Here is a 21254-nt window from a genome sequence, read left to right on the forward strand (position 1 = left end):
CGAGTTGATTTTTGCGCCGCGGTCGTTGATTAGCCTAAGTCTAAGATCAAGGTGGTGCAAAAAAAGCAAGCGTTTTAAAATAAGAAAACTTTAAGTAAATAAATTTTGTTTGTCGGCCAAATAGCGCTTTTAAGATATTACTCGACGTTATATTAAGCCGATCGTAGCAAAATTTGTCAACAATAATTAAACACTAAATAGACAAAACATCAAGCATAACTTGCTCATGAGCGGCAGTGAAAAAATTAAATATTAACTTATGGAGCAAAAAGTGATGCGCTTGCAGCAGAAAAACATTTCACTTCGCACGCGATCGCCAGAGCAAAAAACTCAAAAACTCGAGTCAACCTTGCGTTTTTGCTTTTGAATTTGTTATAATAGCTTAAACACTACTATAACTAGTCATGGAAAAGGATCAGGCAGAAGAGAGGACCAATCATAGGAGACAGGTGAGTTGTTCTTAGAAAACCCTTAATGATCATCACAGTTTATTTCAGTCTTTCTGAAACTGGTGTCCACGGATGAGTTTTACGTCGTCTGTGAATTATTTTCAAACAAGAGGTCTGCCTTTAAATCCGACCCTTAGTTTAAGAACAACTCGATAAAAACAAATTTTAAGTCTGGTTTTCGGCGAAAAAGCTGTGAGGTTTTACACATTTCCTTGTTTGTTTCCAAAGTAAGATCTTTTTTTTCAGGACAAGGAAAAAAAATGTGCCGTTAGGGTCCGCAAAAATAAAAATAACAATCATATTTAGGGTCCGTGTTAAAAATGTTTAAGAACACTTGGTTTATTTCGTTGCCATTTGCACTCACTTATATGAAAATAGTCTGAGATAAATGTTGGTTCAGTGGCACGTTTTTCTACGTTTCGACGTTTCTAAACCGATATTTAACTTTGGTTAATGCCATATCGTGGTCTCTTCTCAAAAGCAATCCGAATTTTAAATACTCACTTTTTTGTTTCAGAAAGTGACATATTACGCCCTCTTTCCGGCAATCTTGTGTCCATTTTGTCTTTTCTTCTCTTATGGTTATAGTATTGGGACAATTAGTTCAGCTGTCTTGCCCTTGCGGGATTTTTATCGGCAAACTTATCAGGTAAGCTTGTTGGTCCAATAACTTATCTTTGTTTTGATACACTTCCCCATTCTTTTTTATGAAACCTTTGCAAGATAAAAATCTGTACACTATTTGAATACGTTGTAGGAGCGATACAATGCTACGATCGATGAAGCAACCTTGGACGTGTTATGGGCGCTTACCGCTACATTTTACCCATTAGGGGGCGTATTTGGAGCTCCAACCGTACCTTGGCTGGTGAGAAAGTTCGGAAGGAAAAAATCTTTGCTTCTAGTTCAGGTAATGATGATTTTTTTCCTACAATCTCAGTTCAGCAATTGGTACTCCGTCAATCGAGATTGCCACTTTGCAGTTTTGATGGACCTATTTTTCGGTGAATAAACTACACTGTCATTCATGTGTTTAAAATTTAAACACAATTTTACTTCTTTAAACATGTTAAAGTGTTTAATTATGTGTTTAAGTGTATAGATTTTGTTAATTTGACAAAATTTAAACACTTTATGGGTTAAACACCACAATCCATGACACGTTTAATAATGATTTATGCCTATTCTTACACTTTTTCCACGCTTTAGGCGTTTAAATGTTAAACACATAACACAAAGATTACAAAATGTGTCAAACAAAAAGGTGTTTAGGAGGAATGTGTTTATTTTGATGAGTTTTATTGAATTATATCTATACTTTAAGTTGCTTTAGAAAGAATCTATCAAAAACAGTTCGGTACTATATGCTTTAGACTTGTTCGCATTACCCAATTACACGAGCTATTGTTCAGTATAAATTTGTATCTCGGACTCAATTCTTAGGTTTAAAGTTGGCAACTTGAAGTCGTTTTAAAAATTTTCCTGTATGGAGTGGCTGAACACTAAATTGTATTGTTCAGGCCTTACTGTAGGCTATATTTCAAAGGGGTGAAAGGGGCCTTGGCCACCCCGCCCCCATATTTTGTGTCTATAGGTTTCTACATCGGGTGGCGGTGTCTTAAAACTAACAATTTGTATAGTTCTCTTTATAATCTCATGAAATATTTGACCCCCCCCCCAATTTTTTTCCGGCTACGCCACTGGCTGTGATTGGTTTTCAAGTAAAGCCATTCACCCAGGAATGGAGGGTGAAAAACCAATTACCATACATTGCCCATCAAAGTTTAAAATTACTCGGGCATGGCCTAACGTGGGCATTCTCTTCTCGTCGTTTGATTGAAAGGTAAATGACAAGCGTTCACCATCAGTTAGTCATAGTGGAACGTCTGAATAACGTTTGTTCATATAATGTAGAATGTGTATCTGAAAATAGTAGGTTATAACTATTTATTCCATGTTTAAATAACTCAAAATCTAAAATATTAAAATAAAAAAAACTTTCATAATATTACATTAAACGTATTTTTTTTACATTAGAACAAGCAATTGTTGTTTTTATTTGTTTTTTTATTCAGCAAGTTTACCATTTCAAAATTATTTTAAGTTCTATGAAATAATATGTTAAGTTCTACCATTGTCAAAAATGTGGGCGCGCATTTCCTCCTTCAGGCAGCTACAAGCTATCTCTAAAATCTGAATCCTCTTTTCAGCTAATCAGCTTACATAAAGACAGCGAATTGTTTTATGACGTTTCGTAGGGCGGTAGATTATTGTCACAGTTTATTTTCTGTAGCCTATTTAGGTAGCCTGGTGTAACGTATTTCGCTGTATGGTTCAGGTTTGTTACTGCAAGCTAGGCATATAGGCCTATATTCCATGCAGGCAGAAAGGTTTACAGAGTTACAGACAATAACAAATAGGCCTACTTATAGCATGTTTTCGATACCCGGTGGTGTCATACCGTTTTAATGCTCTTGGGCAAGGCATTGGCCTTCGGTAAGCATTTGATTTTGATAATTTAGTAGTAAGAAAATTATTGTAATAATTGTAATGATAAATTTCCTACATTATAAAATATTTTTGTACGCAGTAGGCTATAACAGTCTATACTAAGCTGTTTCTTCAGGCGTTTTCTGTAGAAAGTTATTGGAAAAGCTTAGAAACTTATGTTGAAGAGAAGCCATCCACCTGTGCCATCACATAGTAAACAACCCTCATCATTAGGTTTCCTTCAGCTACAAAGACTGGCAGGTGATGCAGAATTATATATTTTTGATCCACATGAAATTTATATTATTAACAATATTGAGTTAATTTTAAAATATACTGTGCATGCCAAAAAGTGTTGCTTCAGTGGTGGATTGGCTTAGCACCAGGTTCAAACAATGCGGACTTATTGCAAATGTCCAGTGTTACTACTTTTGTAATGTTCTTGGGTAAGGCATTATTAACCTTTACTCTTCTGGTCCCGGTAAGCAGTGTCAGGGTTGGTCAATACGTTATAAAATTCAATTTATAAACAAATGAAAATTGAGTTTTTGTGGAAAACTGCAGAGAGTGGAGGAATCATTGCCGAGTCCGAGTCTTCTAAAGACGTTCCTCAGGCCAAGAAGAAAGATTCTGATACCTTATCAAAAAGCTTAAATAATAATTACATCTCACTACTGTTTTAAAAGCTATATTGTTTAGTTTTATATTTGTAATCACTGTAGATTCAGAATGGACAAAAAATGCTACTGAAGTTATTAGACAACATTTAGAAAAGGAAGAATCAGAATGGGAATACGGTCTACTAAAACAGGTATTTAAGACCAATGTCTGTCTTTCACCAAGAAGCAATTAGTTTAATGTAAAGATGGATGCATTAGTGGAATCATTGAAAATTGTTCATTATTAGGACAAATGCCTTTTGTCAGTGTTTGAAAGAAAATATGATAAGGTGTTTTAGATTTTGATGCATTTTTAAGAGAATACAGTTGTAGATCATGTTTAGAGGCTGCAACATGGTTATTGATATGATGATAACTTATGCAGATTGAGGAAAAATTCAGAAACGTTTATCAATTTGATTACAATACGATTTAAGAGGCTTGCGTAAGCATGCTAACCACACTAGACAACAAATGTGACAGCAATGTTGAGCGGCAATGCCATGAGACTGAGGTGAGCAATCTTGAGCATTCATCCAGCAATTAACAAAAATCTAATTTGGTTGTTTGTGTATTAGTTTATTGCTTTGTTGAGGAATAATGTGTTCAGATCTTGAGACACTTAATATATATTGAGGGAAAAATAGTCATTATTATTAATAGTGTAAAAATCTAACAAAACTTTTGACATAGGATCCATCATCAGAGAAAAAACTTAATCTCTTTTTGAGGTCACAAAAACAACTTTGGCCGACCCGCAAAACAAATCTTTTTCATGCAATGCAGACTGTTAATGTGAGTTGTAGTTGCTTTACAGAACAATTGAACAGAACATGTGGCTTTACAGAACAATTTGTATACATTGACATTTTTGTTTTAATTTTTTAGGCATTACGGATTACTTTAAACTCCAGAAAGAAAACACCGCCAAGTTTGCTTGTTTCTTACAACAAAGCCGGAACCATGAAAACATTCATTGTTGCTGATTCAATCCACGTCAGATGTAACAACGATTCGAGGGTTGTGTTAGGCTATTTAATGCAACTTATCGGTTGTTATTATGCTTAGCAATTACAATACCCAAAGGTTTACCCTATTTTGGGTTTTTTACAAACTCATCTCTTGAAGGATAGTCTGTCTGGTTATCATAAGTCCTCCAAATTCGTCTTCTTTGAGAAGTATGTGAACAATATGAACATGGAACATTATGAGTAATGATTTTACACTAAACTTATTGCAGCAATTATTATTACTCACGGGTGCCGGAAGAGGAAGGGCAGAGAGGCCATCGCCCCCTTTTCTTTCTTTATTTTCCAAAATGACATTCAAAAAGTGTCCTTTTTTCGAATTTTGCCCCCTGCCAAAAATAATTCCGGCGCCCGTGATTGTACCTGCCTTGTTTCTGTTGCGCTGCTGTAATAAACGCTATTTTGGAAATTTTGACTGCCAAATGACAATACGCATAAAATAGTAAACACCTAGTTAGTAAACACGTACAACATTTAAACATAAACACCAAAGATAATAAACACCTAGTTAGTAAACACGTACAACATTTAAACACAAAACAGAATAAACATGTGCGATTTAAACATGTAACCATTTTAGGCGTTTCTTTTTGGCCTCACTTTTCGTGTTTAATTAAAGTGTTTAACAAAATAACAGTGTACATCATATATTTTACAATCATGTATAGCCTATAATCCCTATAAGTTTTCAATTTCAACGTTATCATAACCATGTCCATAACGAAAACCTTTTCACAGCCAATTTGCATCGTTGCTACGTTGCTTCTCTCTTTATCAGAAGTGATAAAGTCGTTCGAAACTTTGATGATCGGAAGATTTCTTCTTGGTATTGTGGGAGCGATCGGCACAGGAATAACTCCGATGTACATCTCCGAAATTTCCGCTTCTCACATCCGCGGTATTATTGGTTCCCTATGCACGGTGTCAGTTGTTTTCGGAAACCTCATTGGAAATGTTTTAGGATTGAAACAGGTTGCTCTGTTTTTATCAATAACTCAAATCTCTAAAAACCAATGGGTTCAGCATATCTTCACATTTAGCATCTTCTAAGTGTAACCACATATCTCGAGCACAAACAGGGTAGGAGATAGAATTTCTTTTACTTTGCGTTTCAAATGCAGGTTCTTGGAACTTCAGCAGATTGGCCTTACTTGCTTGCCATTACTGGAATTCCGAGTGTCATTTTTATTATGTACTCTCCCTGGCTACCAACCAGTCCAAGGTCTGTGCAACTTAAATTGGTTAAAACAGTTTGTTTTTTAAATTTTTTAAAGTTTATGATCGTTTTTAACGTATGTTTTCCTAACTACGTTTTTGCAATTAGATTATATGGTTTAGATCTTGAAACGAGTTCAAACCATTTTTTTAAAACAAAAAAAACTTGACTAAAAGTTTAGCAGCGTCTTCACTTATTTTATCTTCACTCAAAGCTAATATATAGGTTACATAACTCATGCAGGGTTCTATATTTTGATATGGGGAAATATGAGGAGACGGAAAAGGTTCTGAAGCGACTCCGCGGATCCGATGACGTTGAACTTGAAATTAAATCGTTCGAGGAAGAAGCGAAGCAATCATCAAAGGAGTCAGTGATGTCAATATTTGAAGTACGAATGAATTAGTTCCATCTGACGTGACCACTCATGTAGAATTTGTAGATAATCAAAAGGTTAATAATCGTTTTGCTAACTCTCCTACATATACAATATAATACGTGGGCTGTACAAAATAAATCTTAACTTTGAAGTGAATACTGAGGGATTCCAAAATATTAACAACAGATTCTTGCCAACAGTTATTCAAGCAATCTATATGTTGTCTGGTAAAGGTTATCAAAGCAAAACGAGTTCGGTGGCAAATGATATCGGTCATAGTGTTGATGTCCTCCAATCAATTCTCAGGCATCAACGGGATTCAGTTTTACCTGGATCGAGTGTTTATCACCGCGGGTATTCCCCCCGATCTCATCGATTACGTCAAACTAGGCGTGCTCGTCGCCCAGCTGATTGTTACTGCGCTGGCGGTAAAGTATTTGCTGTCTCATTATGTAGTAGTATAGCGATAATACTTTAACGACACGTAGTAGAGACGCTTTGGTGTGCTGTGATTCAATAAAACGTCCGTAAAGGACGTATATTATTATTGAACTAATTATCTTATTATAAACAGGGACTATTTTGTGAAAGATTTGGACGAAAATCCCTTCTTTTATTTGGAGATGCAATGATTTGTGTTTCTATTATCGTGTACACACTCATGACCGCATTTCAAGATCAAGTTGATTGGTTTCCCTACATCAGCGTTGTTGCATCTCTTGGTGAGTCGTGTGTGTATTGTTTACTATAGAATAAGTATAATCTACAACAAGTAAGCTATAACGTGTAGCCTGTTGTTTACATGTGTACTGTAGGCTGTTTCATATCTTGTTTGCAGGTTTGATTAATCGGTTTACACTCATAACTGTTTAAAGTTAAACGATTGGATTGTTTATGTACATATACTGTAAATACTAAACAGGTAAATATTTTAGATATTTTTTTGCTCAGGAATTATTTGTGGAGTCTGCATTGGACCAAGTCTTGTCTACGTCATTGCTCCCGAACTATTAGACCAATCGTCACGCCCCGCTATTATGACGTTGGGTGTACTCGTTCTTTGGATAGCTTTTGCAATCGTCACATTTGCAACACCGTATATGTTTGTAAGTGGTTTATGTAATATGCTTTGATTTTGACAGCAGTGACTTTAATTAAGTTAGATAACAGTCTGCTGCACAGGACACAGAGCCGACCTTACCAAGCGCGGAGCTCAACGCAAAAACTGATGGGGGGGGGGGGGCACTATAGATTAAAAGTAACTTATTGTGATAAATAATAAAGTAAGCCAAATATCAACTCTCTGCAAATCAGCTCCAATCAAAGCTTCGCTCTTAGAAATATGTTCACAAAAATAAATGAAATATGTGAAATATAAATGAAATATAAATAAAAAAAATATGTTCATAAAAACATTTTCAAGGTTTCATTTCCAACATTTTCATTTCCAGAACAAATACAAAAATACTGTAATACTGTCATTTGCAAACGAAGTCGCATCCCTGGCATTAGCCTACGACCAGCCCTGTTACTAAATGATTTGTCATCGTTAATGCTACCTTTTCATCTTTACAGGATGCTTTGAAATTTGCCGTTTTTCTTCCATTTTTTGCCTTTATGTTGGTGACTCTCATATACACCTTCATTGTCATACCTGAAACGAAAGGAAAGTCACTGATTGATATCCAGACTATCTTCGGCAAGAGAAACAAAGTTTCCGTTATAACTACCTTGGACAACCATAGCAAACAAACTGTCCACCACAATCTTGCCTACGAAGGCGACGTTGTGACAAGATCTAAATCTCTGTAGAAAAGTTTTTGTCTTGAAGTTTGTGGTATGCAATATTACGTACAAGTTGCAAATTGCTATTGTGATTAAAAAACTTGTAGGCTACAGCCTATTGATTACTGGGTATACAGTGTTGCGCTTCCTAAGTGATATGCAAGCCCCAAGAGCGTTTTTGTTTAAATGTGTGATAATAACTCAGAGTTTCAAACTACTTTCAATCGTTTATGAATCACTCCCAGGTCATGCAATTTGTGCAAACTGCAATTGTAAACTGTTTTTTGTTACAAAATAAAATGTAATATTGAACTAAGAACTTTGGCTATCGCTGATTTCCAAGTTAGCTACTTAAAGCTTAAAGCAAACAGGAACGAAAACAACAAAGACAAACAATCTGTGACACTTGTGACACTATTGTATTGTTACTATAGTGTTACCAGGACAAGAATTTAACATTTTGATTACAGAAAACCAGGCGAGTGAATTCAAGTCGATGCATGGAAGCCTATCTGTATCACCGCTGTTGTAACTCAAGAAAAAAACGTTCATCCAAGATGGTTGACAAGTTCCAAAATATCAGATATCAAACTATCAGATTATATTCTGTGCGTATTGCGTTTTTTAAAGGATAAAACATGAGATACGAGAACAATACTGTAGATGTGAACAATTAAATGCCTTTTTTGTACTTTTATCATGTGCAAGATACGTCAGGCTTATCGTAGGCTACTAACTTCTTACGAGCACACGACTGTACGGCTAGAAAAACCTGAAATGGTGAATATGTGAATTTTCTAGGAGCATGTTACTTGTTGACTTTGTACATACATTATTTAGTGAATTATCAGCGATTATTATTTGTTGTACAAATCATATTAATGCATAACTTATACTATAAACAGTAATAGCGTATAATTTTACAAATATTTTGTTTGAGGTTTCAATTAGCAATACAATACTTTTAGCCTTTCAACTGTTTTTATATTAAGTATGAATAAATACCGGATCAGTCAATTTTAACTTTTAACATTTCAACTGCCAATAAATTGAGTAAATTTAAACAATATGACTTTTAATAAAACGGCACGATGGTCTTGCTTTTGAACAAAAGCAAAAAAGCAGTCAGGCTTAATTCCCATTTATGCAGTAGTCCTGCAGTACTTTCAATCAATGTGTCATTAATGCTTGTATGTAAGATGTCTATGATATAAACTGGCGATTATGGAAAATGGTGTCGTCACAATCAAAACAACTTGATCTGGCGGCAAATCATGACGACTGAAAGGCTTCTGATAGCCTACTATTACTTTTGTTGTATAGGTTCTTGGTAGCCTGTATGTTCAAATTTTGCGAAGATCCTGGATTCAGAGTTTAACCAGTTCGACGTTCTTGAGGTTGAGTGGACAAGAGCATTTCGATCAATAATTATTTTGTACTAAAATGAACTTTGTATGCATTTAATTTAGTGTAGGCTAGAGCCGTAGACCATAGGGATAGGCCTAGTAGAAACTGCAACTGAATCTTCATGATCTTTAAAGAATGTAGTTGCTGCACGCGAACGTTAACTTTAGGGAAAAGTGTGATCTCTAAATAACTGAGACTTAGGAATCTCCGTTTTTCTCTTTCTTAGATAAAAAGAGCACAATTTCTCCTCTGTTTTTAGAGATCGTACATTTACCGCATGGAAACGGGTCATAACCAAAAGAGCGGGTGCTGCAGCCTGCTTTCCAGCACGCAGCTATTGGATACTTTTCAGTAACTGACTAGTGATATGTTGGTGACGTAACACTAGGCTGCTATTTGTGATGTAATCGAAAACAGTTTAGTTTTTCAACAAAGTGAGTAGGCTAGCTGATATCTATTTTTTCCTACAAAATTGTACATTGGTTTTTAGAAAAGATGATACTGAAAGACTGGTTGTGTGGAATAGTTGTGTGCGTAAGTTATAATTACGTCTCGAATTCCCTTCATAAACAAACTGTATAAGGCTGTCCAGATTTCACAAGAAATCACAATCTGCTTCTCATTATGTCACCAATAGCAGCCTGACAATTACAAAGCGGTAACAACGGCAGGGTGCTACTCGGCAATCATTGTCTGCTGTTTGTTACGTCATGAACAGCAGTCTGGATTCACACCGATCGCATAAATGTTGATTTGTCACATAAATGTTGATTTATGATAAACAAAAAAGACAAAGCTGGTTGTTTGAAATTCAATTTATAGAAAGTGACTGCATTTATATAATGTAAATATGCTTGCCTCCTACAGTAGTTGCATTTATAGCTCTGCACTGCTTTACTCCTCAGACACTTCTTATTTCTACAATCTTGCTACATTGATCAATATCCACAATAATTCTGCTTTATTTTGGTACTTTTCTTTTTTCTATTTAGGTATACCTGGTACTGTAGCTACATTTGCATTAATATACTGATACAAAGTTTGTGTGTCTCTGCCCTTTTTGGGTCTACTCAGTTGTGTGTTCTAACAAAGCTACTACAGCCAATGTTATTAATGTCAAAGTTGATGTGCTCAGTAAAGTAGGATTTAAAAATAATTGTTTGTGAAACTGGCATAATTGTATAAATGTAATGTGACAATTTTTATACTTTTTTTATACAGCTGTTTACAGGCAAAATAAAGATTCACTCTGTGACGTTTGTCTGTTTGATGCATTTCTGGTTTATGTAAAAATACTTAGTCAGAGATGGATCTAGCATTAGCTGAATCACGATCAAAATGCAAGTCCCATCTTCTTTCATGTGGTCCCGTTTATTTGTTGATGATCGTTTTGACGATATGGTTGGCAACTTCTTTTGTGACATCTACTGGTAAAATTGTGTACTGTGACTCTGGTTTTGTCATTTTGTGAATTATTTAGGCTACAAATATTGGTCTTTTGCTTATTATGGGTTTATTTGCATTATATTTTACAGTCCGCTCTGCCGTAAATGTGCTGGGTATATTTATAATGATATACAATGTGGTTTCAGCTCAAAGAATCCTAGTCTAGATTGTGTAAAACAATGTAAATGTGATGGAGATAGTTGTGATTTCATATTATGTTGTAGGTCCACCTGAATGTGACGATTTTCTCATGTTAGATGTGTGTGAAGCATATGATCGATGGGCAAAGTGCCATCTACATGAAGCAAGGGTCTCCTGCAGAAGAACATGTGGCGTTTGTGGTGTGAATCACAATAATTAAAAAAAAAACAATTGTTTGCAATTATTGATTCTTAACCCACTACTATAGCAGTAAAGCAGTTCCCGTTGTATTATTCGGAAAATATAATCAAACGTTCCAAATATGGATTGAAGTTGAAGTATGTGGAATGAAATCCCACATTAGAAATTGGGAGCGTTAACAGTTGTTTGTTGAAATAGGCGATGGTTGGTCAGCGTGGTCGGCTTGGGGAGCTTGTTCACAATCTTGTAATGGGACAGAAACACGAACTCGATTTTGCAAGAGTCAACCAAGTCATTGCCCCGGTGATGATATTAATACGCAAAATTGCAGTTCAAGTTCTTGTGACATCCTTCCTACTACACCAGGTTTGAGAGATTTGCATATTCATGTATATTTGCATATCCATTGGATACTGAATGTTGGTTTGTAGCTAGGCTCTGCAACGTAGGTAAAGAGCTTTGTTATATGTTTTCACAAATCATCACTTTGTTGTTCTTATGAGGTACTCTGAGTGCCATAAATTAGTCCTTAGTAGGCAACAGTGCTTTTGATATCTACAGATAATGTACTTCTAGTTAACTTTTAGCTTAATTTTGCAGCACCAACATTAACCACAAGGGCCATTTCTGATGGTGAGAATTGCATGATAACTTTGAACTTTCACATTAACCATAACATTGTCTCTGGAGTTCTTTTCATCAATGTAGTGACTGTATTTAAATGTTGTAGTGACTGTTTTGTTAGAAATTGTTTACATTCACGTAATGCTTACAACGTGTCAAAGGACGTTCTCGTTATAAGTTTCTTGTCTTTGGTTTATACGTTTTTCAGTCCGGTGCAATGGAACTCACTTCTTGTGCGATTCCGTATCGAATCAATGCATTGAAAATTCTCTTGTGTGCGATGGATTTAGCGATTGTCCAACTGGCTCTGATGAAGTCCTTTCACACTGCATGGTCGCTGCCAACACCAATCATAGTTAATATACATTTGAACTTTTATTGCTGTTTAACCTTTATTTGTAAAATGTATAAACATACAACTTATTAGAAAGGAGCACTTAGCCGGAGCCATTACTGAATACTGTTGCTGTAAATTGGTAAAATTATGTTCATTTGATTTTTGTTGGTGTTGGCTAAAGCATTTCAGATTAGAAATGAGTTAGAGCAAGTTTGTATGGAAGTGATAATAAATGACCCGGCTGGTCCTATTAACGGTGTTCGAGCTTACAGACGATGTCCCAGCGATTTGAACCCACAAAGGTATTTCGCTATTTCTGTAACAGTTGTGTTTCTGTAGCCGTTACTAAACTGCAGTAACGAAAAGTATATAAATTTTGTATTGATCAAGTAATTTTATGTTATATTTGATAACATGGTGTATTACCCTGAAAGAAATTTCATATATATACATGTGATATTGATGTGTTATACAACAACCTAACGCAGTATTGGGTTTGATGGATTGAACGTATATTTAACTTTGAGATAATTATTCGTTGTGAAGTTTAAAATTTAATTACTGGAAATAGTCGAAGTTGACCGAGGTGATTTTATACAGGCCGTATTTTCTTTGGCGTTGGTGGCGTTCCTTTCATTTAATAAACTTAGGCACAGGCAGGTGCCTTGAAGCAAAGAACCCTGCAGCGTCTTCGAACCCCACGGTAATATCCTCGATATATGTAAGTCAGTGAGATACCTACCTTGTCAACTGTTCTCTTTTATTGCTTCTGAAATAGCTCACCTCTGAGCCTTGTGAGAATTCTCAGTTGAACCAAAAGTGGGTTTGCGACGATCGAAACACCGAATTTTTGCTGGTCAGGCTAAAAAAATTGACTCAGGTGATTTTAGATAAATGTAAAACAAAAGCGATTTATGCTCAATATGACATGATCAGCAACGTGGAAAATATTTCTCTGTAATGTAGAATTACAGCAAGCGTTACATCAGCCTTGGTGAGGATTATCACGGTTGGCCACCAGTTCTTTCATCAAACGACTCACAATACATTAACTTATGGCAGCGTGGTCCAATAGAGCCACCTATAACAATATGCGGGCCACTGCAAGGTGATAATAGCCTATGATGAAAAAATTGTGTTTTACCTGTATATTTCGAAATTATGCATTATCTTGTCATTATCATTTGAACCATTGCGTGGTAAATTACTTGCATTGTGCCAAACAAATGTCCACTTCCTTTAACAATTATTAGTATATTAATGTGCCCTGTGCAAAGCTGTTCAACGAATTCTTTCTTCACTATGTAGTCTACTGGTCCGACTGGTCAACGTGGAGTAGTTGTTCAACAACTTGTGTTGGTGGCCGTAAAAGTCATACTCGTCATTGTATAAATGGTCGAGCAGGTGTATCCCCATGTTCTGGAAGTAGTGAGGAGTCTTCTCCTTGCAATGGACACATTGCGTGCATAAGTAAGACTTTCACAGCTTATGCCCACTTCGAATTCTTGTGCAACAGTTGTCAATGGTACAAAATGTTTGATTAAATATTCCTTCTTCTAGTTACCGGAACAGGATCAGCCAATAGCAGATGCGGACCGTCTTGGTCGACTTTGGAAAATGCTCATCGTTTGAGAACTACAGAATATCTCGACCCTTCATGCTATAAAATTTTTCCCACGCCGCACTTAAATTACACTGAGGCTGGAAAGCACTGCAGGAGACAGCGATCGTTTTTGGGCTCCATGAAGGAGGAATCTGCTCAAACTAAAATCGTGGAAATGCTTGAGGATTTAACGGTCACCGAAAAGATTTACATCGGTGGGACTAAGAATTTCTAGTTCAGTGCAATTTATTACGACTGTTAATTTGCTTCTGAGAATTCAACGGGCACCTCACTGTATAGGTATCGAAGAAAACTTTTTTACAGCCCCAATTGAAGGGCATCAATTGCGCTTTGACTTAGATGACACTCCCGTCGGACATTTTAAGCCCTGGAACACTGATTGCGTATTAGGACCTGGCTATGACTACACAGGAACGGTAAGTTTTAATGAAACGAGGAGCAATACCATTCGCACAGTTCAATTCCTATCTCGTCTGTGTTTGCCTAGGTCTCCGAGACTTCTTCAGGTTACGCTTGCCAGGCTTGGGATTCTTCTGATCCTCATACAGTTAACTTTCAACCGAAAGGCGATAATAGTCACAATTACTGCAGGTTAGTTTAAAGCTTGTTTTCGTGATTCATTTCTGTTTTATGTTGTATTTGTTAAATCATAACGCTCTTGTCTAATCTCATAGACCTATTTTTAAATGCATTTATGTGATCATTGAATTGTTTTGGTTTGTTGTTGACCAACATGTGTTTTGGAAGTTTGTCCATATTTTTAGACAGCACTAAAACATTGACCATTTTCCAGGAACCCTAACTTAGACCCCCAGGGACCTTGGTGTTACACCACGAATGACCAAGTTGAAAAAGAATTTTGTGAAATCCCCCAGTGTCTGGCAACTGACACCAGTCATAAGGTTGACATATTTATGGAATGTTTTTGAGCTTGTACAGTGGAATTCTGAACCCCTTGATTTTTTACCAGCTTTCGGAATCATCTGAATTTCGGCTTGCCAACCCATGCAAATCAGAGGCTGGTGAACAGTATGGTTATGCTATCGCTGCTGGTCCTAATTCTCTGCTACGACGAGGTTTATGTAAAACCACTTTATTTTGAACAGCCAGTCACCCGATTTATATCATATCTCTCGTTCTCCCTTAATAAATATTAGTTTACATGTCATATTTATAAGATTTTTATGTTTTTATTACAATGTGTCAGTTGGTAGTTGACTAGAAGTATTTTGCTGACATCTAGTTTACATTTTTTTTTCAGTCAATATTTTTGTTGATTTTGCGATATTTTTCAAGGTGAATTGGTTGCAAAATGGCTGTTTTACCTGACAATAAGACTTAATCTTTATGCAACCATAATATCTATTTTCTTAATTTTGCGGTTCATCGTGAATGTTTGTTTATTTCTCATTGTACTCTCATAGTTTTGTAACTTGTTTGCACTTAGCTTGTGGACCTCGGTCGGTAACGAGTTGGGCCGGTGTGGCAAAGTCGTCAAAGTTTGTCTGGGATCAAACAAGGACCAAAATAATGAATCTACAATATGAAGTAGGGCGAGGCGATTACGGTTAATTTTGCCATATCTGCTAATAAAAAACTTTAACATTTAGTTTTGTATGGAAGCTGCCACGCTTGAACCAGGTGCTCGAGTCACTCTTGAGGAATGTGATGCACTTAAGCTCACACAAAAGTGGAAACCAGTTGGACGGAGATTAGTGTTAAGTCATTCTTCATATGACACAGTGCGTGAGAATTCCTGTGGAACCTGGCATATACTAACGTTAAAGTTAACCCTACGTAGTGTTGTTTTGTTAAATTTCCATCACATGCAACTTCTCTAAAATTTGATTTTATTGGTTTGACCTTTAGGAGCTGAACCTAGATCTTTCAGTCGACCAAACTACTTTGTCCGTGAGTAGCTATGAAGCAAGTGCTTGGACAATATCTCGGGCATCCGGACATTTTGTTAATGTCGCCGTTTTGAGAAGCCTGTTTGCAGGTTGTCACATATATTCTTTATCGTTTGTAATATCGACTCAAACATTATAACGACCGAAAAAGTCAACTTGTTCAAATACTGTGTTTCAGATGATGCTTTCTACCTGTATAGCATCAATGATAAAAAATGTATAACAGTAAACAGCACAGATAATCCAAAGGAAGACGCTGCATTTGAGCTTTCTTACAGTGGCACCATAACCCTCAAAGACTGTGAGTTTCTACCTGCTATGAGATGGATGAAGTTCATGTCCACGCAGATGAAGTTTATGAACTTGCATGCATGTAAGTTCGATCGAAAACTGACAGATTGTTAAAAATGTGAATAAGTTTGTCTTTGATTTGATAAAATATTGGTTGAACTCAACTTGAGTTGAACTTGAATTTGGAGAAAATATCCAACTTAGAGTTAGCTGAGCTCTTGAGGTGTGGACCTTGCACAATCAATGATTTAAATCTTTTCTTATTTGAACTATTAATTGCTTCTTCTGATTACTTTTGGAGTCTAAACAGAGAAATATTTTTAGCTCTTTGCCTGGCTCCTGATAAACTCAAAGCTGGTTCGAAAATTAATTTAGTCCCGTGTCACAAAACGTCTGTTCAGTGGAAGTGCAACAATGACCTAGAAATAATGTTACAGTCCAACGAAGCTCTTTATCTAACAATCAAAAATGGTAGTATTATAGTAAGTTGACTTTTATTTTATTCATCCAACTTTATTCCTTTGATGTTTTATACTAAATTGCAACTGTTTATTCTGGCTATGTATGAAATTAACATTTTGAAACATTTTAGGTGGACCATCATTCAACTGACACCCGAAAGTGGACCATTTGGGAAACAAAGAACAGAACTATCTGTAATATACAAGGTATGATGCATTCCAATCGTTAGAACACCATGTAACAAAATTTTGCGAAATTTTTAGTTGCCTAAAAATGTTTATGTATTGTGTTTTGCTACTCGGAACTAATCACAAAAATGCAAATATTTTCCCTGAAGTGTCCTAAATTTTCAAGAAACATTGCTTTTTCTGATTTTACCCAAAATTTTTCAGTATTAATAAGCATTATTTTGTATAAGACTCACAAACACGCTAACACAGGGGTGGGCAAACTTTTTGTACTGAGGGCCACATTTGAAAAAATGTTGCAGCCGGCGGGCCGCACATTCTCATTACAAAGTAGGAAAATTTACCCGGTGTGTAAATAAACGCATATTCATATTAAACACAATTTTTGTATTCCACACTCAGTTACGTTTAAATCTATGCAATCATCATCACAAAATTTAATGAGACTTGTGCAACTGTTCACAGTTTTACGGTTACGTTAGGCCTACGGTAGCCGCTACCGTAATTGTATTTTATGATCAAACAATTGAATCAAGCAATGCGTGAGAAGTGTATGTTGCAATACATGCGCGACTGACGTGTGTGTGTTTACGCACTGAAAGTGAAGAGAAAAACACACTCGTAAAGGGAATAATATTTTGTCATGTAACCTGTTTAATTAAAACAGTAAGTGATGAGTAGGAGTTTCTGCAAGTGCCGGCGGGCCGCAGATAATGGACCCGCGGGCCGCATGCGGCCCGCGGGCCGTAGTTTGCCCACCCCTGCGCTAACACATAGAAGTATTGTCCATAATATAGCCTAGTAATGCATTATGTAAGGATCCATATTGCAAACATTCCAAAAAACTTCAGAAGTGGTTTTCTTTGCATGATTTGCGTCTATGAACTGAGAAATCTTCTCGTATTATGACCACAAATAAACCCCCATCATGTTGCGACTCCACCTTCCTTGGTATCTTCTTTCCATATCAGAAATGTCCTGGTGAAACCTTTCACCATGTTCTTCGCTTACACACCCATATTTGGACTAAAAAAATCAAGGTGAGAGTGCAGGTAATGCATTTTCAAGGACATACGACATCCCAATTTTTCGTATTCCTTCATCAGATTGTTCACCAAAACTTTATAGTCATCGCTTCGTTTACTACCGAGAAAAAAATTAACTACTTCTCGAAATGCATTCCATGCTTCTGCTTCTCTCGTAGTCATTTTATTTTCAAGTTCTTTACACTGGAGCATAAGTCGAACCTCCACAGAGTTGTATCTAGCATGGTTAATACTTTCAAGAAGAAACTTTACATTTTTGTAATCTTCTCTCATTTGGACAGAATGGTCAACGGGTATAGATGGATACTGGTTTCCATTGTTAAGGAGGACACATTTCAAACTTCGGGTAGAACTGTCTATAAATAGGCGCCACTCCTTTGGGTCATGATCGAGCTATTCCTATTTCTTCAAAAAGGTTATTAACATTACTACAGAAGCAAAGAGAGCCTGCCACAGAAAAATACCTTGAAAATCTTTCATGCCTTTTTCTCGACAAAGAACATCGACATGACGAATCTAATAAGTTCCATTGTTTCAACCTTGAAGTCAGAAGTTCGGCATTTGACTTAGTGAACCCCATGTCTCTAACTAAATCATTTAATTCTTGTTGGCTTGGGAAGTGTGGTTCTGAAATCATGTCTGTATGAGATATGTTGAATTCATCATCGGATTCTTTTTCAATATCTTCAGACCCTGCTAAATCTTCTGGAGCTTTTTTGCTCGGTGGTTTGGGCAGTTGCAACTCACTGCTATGCGGAACAGGTGCAATAGAAGACGGTATAGAAGGATATACAATGTCACGTCGGTTTTTAGTTCTTCTAAACCTTGAAATGTCAACCATACAGAAATAGCAGTCATCTGTATGATTTTGGGGTTCTCTCCAGATTCTCGGAATAGCAAATGGCATCGAATGCCGGTCTCCTCTAAGCCAGCCATCCAAATTTGATCGGCATGTTCCGCAGATCACATGAGGTGCCCAGTGTTTATCTTGGTCACCAATTTTCATGCCAAATTAAAGTTCATAAGCGTAAGAAAATTTTGCTTCTACCTTTATTCTGTATTTCACTTGCTTTAAACTAATGTATAGACCACAGACATAGCAAAAACTATCAGCAGACAGCTTACATTTACGTGATGATGACATCCCTCAATTTATCGAGAATCACGCTACCTGTAATTAACCTGATAAGATACCAGTAACAATAAAATAGTCAATGTGGCAACCTTGGTATACTGGCTCACTGAGACTATGCCAAGAATGATCATTGTTACGATACAGGCTACAATTATGAAGTTAAAATGTTGGGCCATTGTGACGTCACACTGCACCAATGTTATAACAAATTTACAATCAGAGTTAGAAAAAACAGGGTGCTGAAAGTTTAAAAAGCTTAAAATAACATTTTTATACAACATTTGAGACAAAAAATTGCCAGAAATATGTTTTACTCAGTAATATGTTTCAGAAAATATTAAAAAATCGTCACAACTAAATTTTTGTTACATGGTGGTTTGAAAATTTATTTTCAAACTAATTTTGTTTTAATGAAAGCTACACTACTTATTGTGTAAAAATTTGCATTGTACATTGCAGTTCCACGAGGCAATATTGCTATTGGCAGCAAATTTGCAATTCGAAATGCCTTAAATGATCAATGCTTGCAGGTAATAACTAATAACATTTCAGAGCTATGTAATATCAGCTTTAAATCCAAGGCTAGTAACTGTAGTCATTTATATTTTTCATTATTTTGTATAAAGACAGATGACACTGGTAATGTATTTACCAAAGAGTGTGCACCGATGGGGAGTGACAAATTCGAGATTTGGAGATTCACTGAAAGTCCATCAATGATCATGCATTATGCTACACGGCGATGCCTTTCAATTAACCTTGGTATAGTGTCATCAACATAAATGTAATAGAAGATGTCAATGGCTTGGCATTTATGCATAATTTGTTTGCCGCAGTGAGGTATGGGTCGGCCGTATTGTCAAAGTTATGCAATATATGGGATTCCAATCAACACTGGACTCTCTTTCCTCGCCCAACTAATGTACTTGGATCACAAAATAAGTTTCCATTTTTTAGGTGAATATAGAAAGTCATAGAAAGGCTGTTGTTTTAATTCTATTTGGTGTTGAATACTTTTTTGATCTTCTAGCTTCCATTTGCTCGCTGACACGAAATATGTTCTAATTGTTGATGGACCGGCTAAAGTTGTTAAAATTAAGGATGACACCACTCATGAATGGGTCGCATTTAACAAGTAATAATTATTATTTCTAAGAATAAAAAGAACTTTCGACTAAAACGCTGCTATTTTTTTTACATTCATCAAAATTTTTATTGAGAAATTTTATCCCCCTTTCCAGATATTCCCAACTTGCCTCATTAAGCACAATGACAGATTGCATCATTGCGAATGGAACTTTTAAGTTTTATCTAGGTAACGTGTCCACAACCATTACCGGAAAAAGGTGATCATATCAAAAGATAAATAAAGCATTCGATTGCTGAATGTATAAATATTTAGTGTAAATAAAAAGAGATAGAAATATAATTGATGATTCTTGGATAGATAAGATTGCGTTGATTGAAATCATGTTTATTTGTTGAATATTTTATTGCAGCTGCTTACCATGGTCAGAGGAAGATAAGGAAACGTTTCCAGAGTTGCAGGAAAATTTTTGTCGAAATCCCGGAAATATTTCCGATGATCCTTGGTGTTACGCAAATGATGTGAGTTTTATATTTTCTGCGATGCGTGATGCAGTGATGCGAATATTTGGTGTCATATATTTGTGTGCTGTAACTTAGTCATGATAAAAGTTAATTGTTGTTCAACGAACACTGAACATTTTCTATTTTTTGTTGATTTTAATATCTTAAATTTAGTTTTTACTCAACTGGAGAACGCATATCATGTTTCTAAGATCTGTTTTACAAAAAAAAAAAATAATAAGCTAAAAATTTTTGTTTCAGAACAATAAAATAAGAGAATACTGTCTGCTGATATCATGCCCATCGTCAAAGGTAGCGATAGATAAAGACGGGAAATGGTATGCTGTTCCAGGTCATGAGAAAATGTCATTTGTTTGTCAAGCAGGTGGAACAATCTTTTATTGTTTAAGCAAACAGAGGCCACATGTTCAATAATTATGTCTCTTTTTAATCTCATTGGACATGATGTAAAAATATGATGATATCAGCTCGTTGTTGAAGGCAATAGAAAGATTTTATGCACATTTTGGTATAGTATAGGCTCGGAGTGGGCAAAATATACATATATAGAGACATATACATAGATACATCATATACATAGACACATTATTTTATGCTATGTGTAATCATTCATCCACATCTTTTCTTATTTCTGTGCCGAAATCTTAGAACCAGAGTGTTATCGTGGTATTGGCTTGGACTATATAGGAGCCTGGAACAATACCCCTTCCGGTCTCTGCGTACCCTGGTCAGATCACATAGATGAATACAATCCTGAACATAATTACTGTCGTAATCCCAACAAGTATATAACTTCTGATTTTAGAACATACTTTCTGACAAATT

The 21254-nt window shown here is 36.0% G+C and overlaps 3 protein-coding genes across 5 annotated transcripts in view; all 3 read left to right on the forward strand.

Annotated features, from left to right (window-relative positions):
* Positions 1 to 310: 310 nt before the first annotated feature.
* On the forward strand, positions 311 to 8579 carry LOC143447187 (solute carrier family 2, facilitated glucose transporter member 5-like). Of its 2 annotated transcripts, XM_076947157.1 has the most exons (11): positions 311 to 449; positions 967 to 1098; positions 1207 to 1359; positions 5365 to 5598; positions 5748 to 5848; positions 6086 to 6233; positions 6455 to 6649; positions 6796 to 6943; positions 7173 to 7327; positions 7797 to 8058; positions 8477 to 8579. In XM_076947157.1, the coding sequence occupies exons 1-10, from the start codon at positions 405 to 407 to the stop codon at positions 8031 to 8033; spliced, it is 1548 nt and encodes a 515-aa protein (XP_076803272.1). In that variant the 5' UTR covers positions 311 to 404; the 3' UTR covers positions 8034 to 8058; positions 8477 to 8579. The 2 variants fall into 2 exon arrangements, with proteins under 2 accessions (XP_076803272.1, XP_076803271.1); XM_076947156.1 differs by lacking the exon at positions 8477 to 8579 and having other exon boundaries at positions 7797 to 8300.
* LOC143447191 (uncharacterized) lies at positions 2616 to 5035 on the forward strand. 2 transcript variants are annotated; one of them, XM_076947164.1, is made up of 6 exons: positions 2616 to 2945; positions 3076 to 3200; positions 3662 to 3750; positions 3984 to 4112; positions 4292 to 4393; positions 4487 to 5035. In XM_076947164.1, the coding sequence occupies exons 4-6, from the start codon at positions 4050 to 4052 to the stop codon at positions 4664 to 4666; spliced, it is 345 nt and encodes a 114-aa protein (XP_076803279.1). In that variant the 5' UTR covers positions 2616 to 2945; positions 3076 to 3200; positions 3662 to 3750; positions 3984 to 4049; the 3' UTR covers positions 4667 to 5035. The 2 variants fall into 2 exon arrangements, with proteins under 2 accessions (XP_076803279.1, XP_076803280.1); XM_076947165.1 differs by lacking the exon at positions 2616 to 2945 and having other exon boundaries at positions 2979 to 3200; positions 3943 to 4112.
* A 2063-nt stretch (positions 8580 to 10642) lies between the features above and the next one.
* Positions 10643 to 21254, forward strand: part of LOC143446294 (uncharacterized) — a 34195-nt gene continuing 23583 nt past the window's right edge. The window contains exons 1-29 of the mRNA XM_076945878.1: positions 10643 to 10843; positions 11084 to 11200; positions 11400 to 11567; positions 11802 to 11834; positions 12034 to 12180; positions 12344 to 12464; positions 12763 to 12865; positions 12941 to 13042; positions 13129 to 13270; positions 13471 to 13632; positions 13723 to 13980; positions 14066 to 14202; positions 14274 to 14377; positions 14580 to 14688; positions 14757 to 14862; positions 15234 to 15334; positions 15397 to 15528; positions 15656 to 15785; positions 15875 to 16069; positions 16312 to 16469; positions 16580 to 16655; positions 19278 to 19348; positions 19445 to 19580; positions 19655 to 19775; positions 19849 to 19953; positions 20060 to 20164; positions 20318 to 20426; positions 20670 to 20793; positions 21078 to 21213. Of these exons, the coding sequence (XP_076801993.1) occupies positions 10720 to 10843; positions 11084 to 11200; positions 11400 to 11567; positions 11802 to 11834; positions 12034 to 12180; positions 12344 to 12464; positions 12763 to 12865; positions 12941 to 13042; positions 13129 to 13270; positions 13471 to 13632; positions 13723 to 13980; positions 14066 to 14202; positions 14274 to 14377; positions 14580 to 14688; positions 14757 to 14862; positions 15234 to 15334; positions 15397 to 15528; positions 15656 to 15785; positions 15875 to 16069; positions 16312 to 16469; positions 16580 to 16655; positions 19278 to 19348; positions 19445 to 19580; positions 19655 to 19775; positions 19849 to 19953; positions 20060 to 20164; positions 20318 to 20426; positions 20670 to 20793; positions 21078 to 21213 (3632 nt within the window). The 5' untranslated portion in view covers positions 10643 to 10719. The remainder of the gene's footprint in view (positions 10844 to 11083; positions 11201 to 11399; positions 11568 to 11801; positions 11835 to 12033; positions 12181 to 12343; positions 12465 to 12762; positions 12866 to 12940; positions 13043 to 13128; positions 13271 to 13470; positions 13633 to 13722; positions 13981 to 14065; positions 14203 to 14273; positions 14378 to 14579; positions 14689 to 14756; positions 14863 to 15233; positions 15335 to 15396; positions 15529 to 15655; positions 15786 to 15874; positions 16070 to 16311; positions 16470 to 16579; positions 16656 to 19277; positions 19349 to 19444; positions 19581 to 19654; positions 19776 to 19848; positions 19954 to 20059; positions 20165 to 20317; positions 20427 to 20669; positions 20794 to 21077; positions 21214 to 21254) is intronic.

The sequence above is a fragment of the Clavelina lepadiformis genome, chromosome 2, assembly GCF_947623445.1.
Source record: "Clavelina lepadiformis chromosome 2, kaClaLepa1.1, whole genome shotgun sequence".
Classification (NCBI taxonomy): domain Eukaryota; kingdom Metazoa; phylum Chordata; class Ascidiacea; order Aplousobranchia; family Clavelinidae; genus Clavelina; species Clavelina lepadiformis.

Bases quoted from the DNA above. Each gene is read 5' to 3' on its own strand.
- LOC143447187 (XM_076947157.1), top strand. From the start codon at position 405: ATGGAAAAGGATCAGGCAGAAGAGAGGACCAATCATAGGAGACAG. The intron at 6,234-6,454 runs GTACGAATGAAT...TGTCTGGTAAAG, and splicing joins CAGTGATGTCAATATTTGAA to GTTATCAAAGCAAAACGAGT. The intron at 7,328-7,796 runs GTAAGTGGTTTA...TCATCTTTACAG, and splicing joins TTGCAACACCGTATATGTTT to GATGCTTTGAAATTTGCCGT.
- LOC143447191 (XM_076947164.1), top strand. From the start codon at position 4,050: ATGCTAACCACACTAGACAACAAATGTGACAGCAATGTTGAGCGGCAA. The intron at 4,113-4,291 runs GTGAGCAATCTT...CTTTTGACATAG, and splicing joins GGCAATGCCATGAGACTGAG to GATCCATCATCAGAGAAAAA. The intron at 4,394-4,486 runs GTGAGTTGTAGT...TTAATTTTTTAG, and splicing joins ATGCAATGCAGACTGTTAAT to GCATTACGGATTACTTTAAA.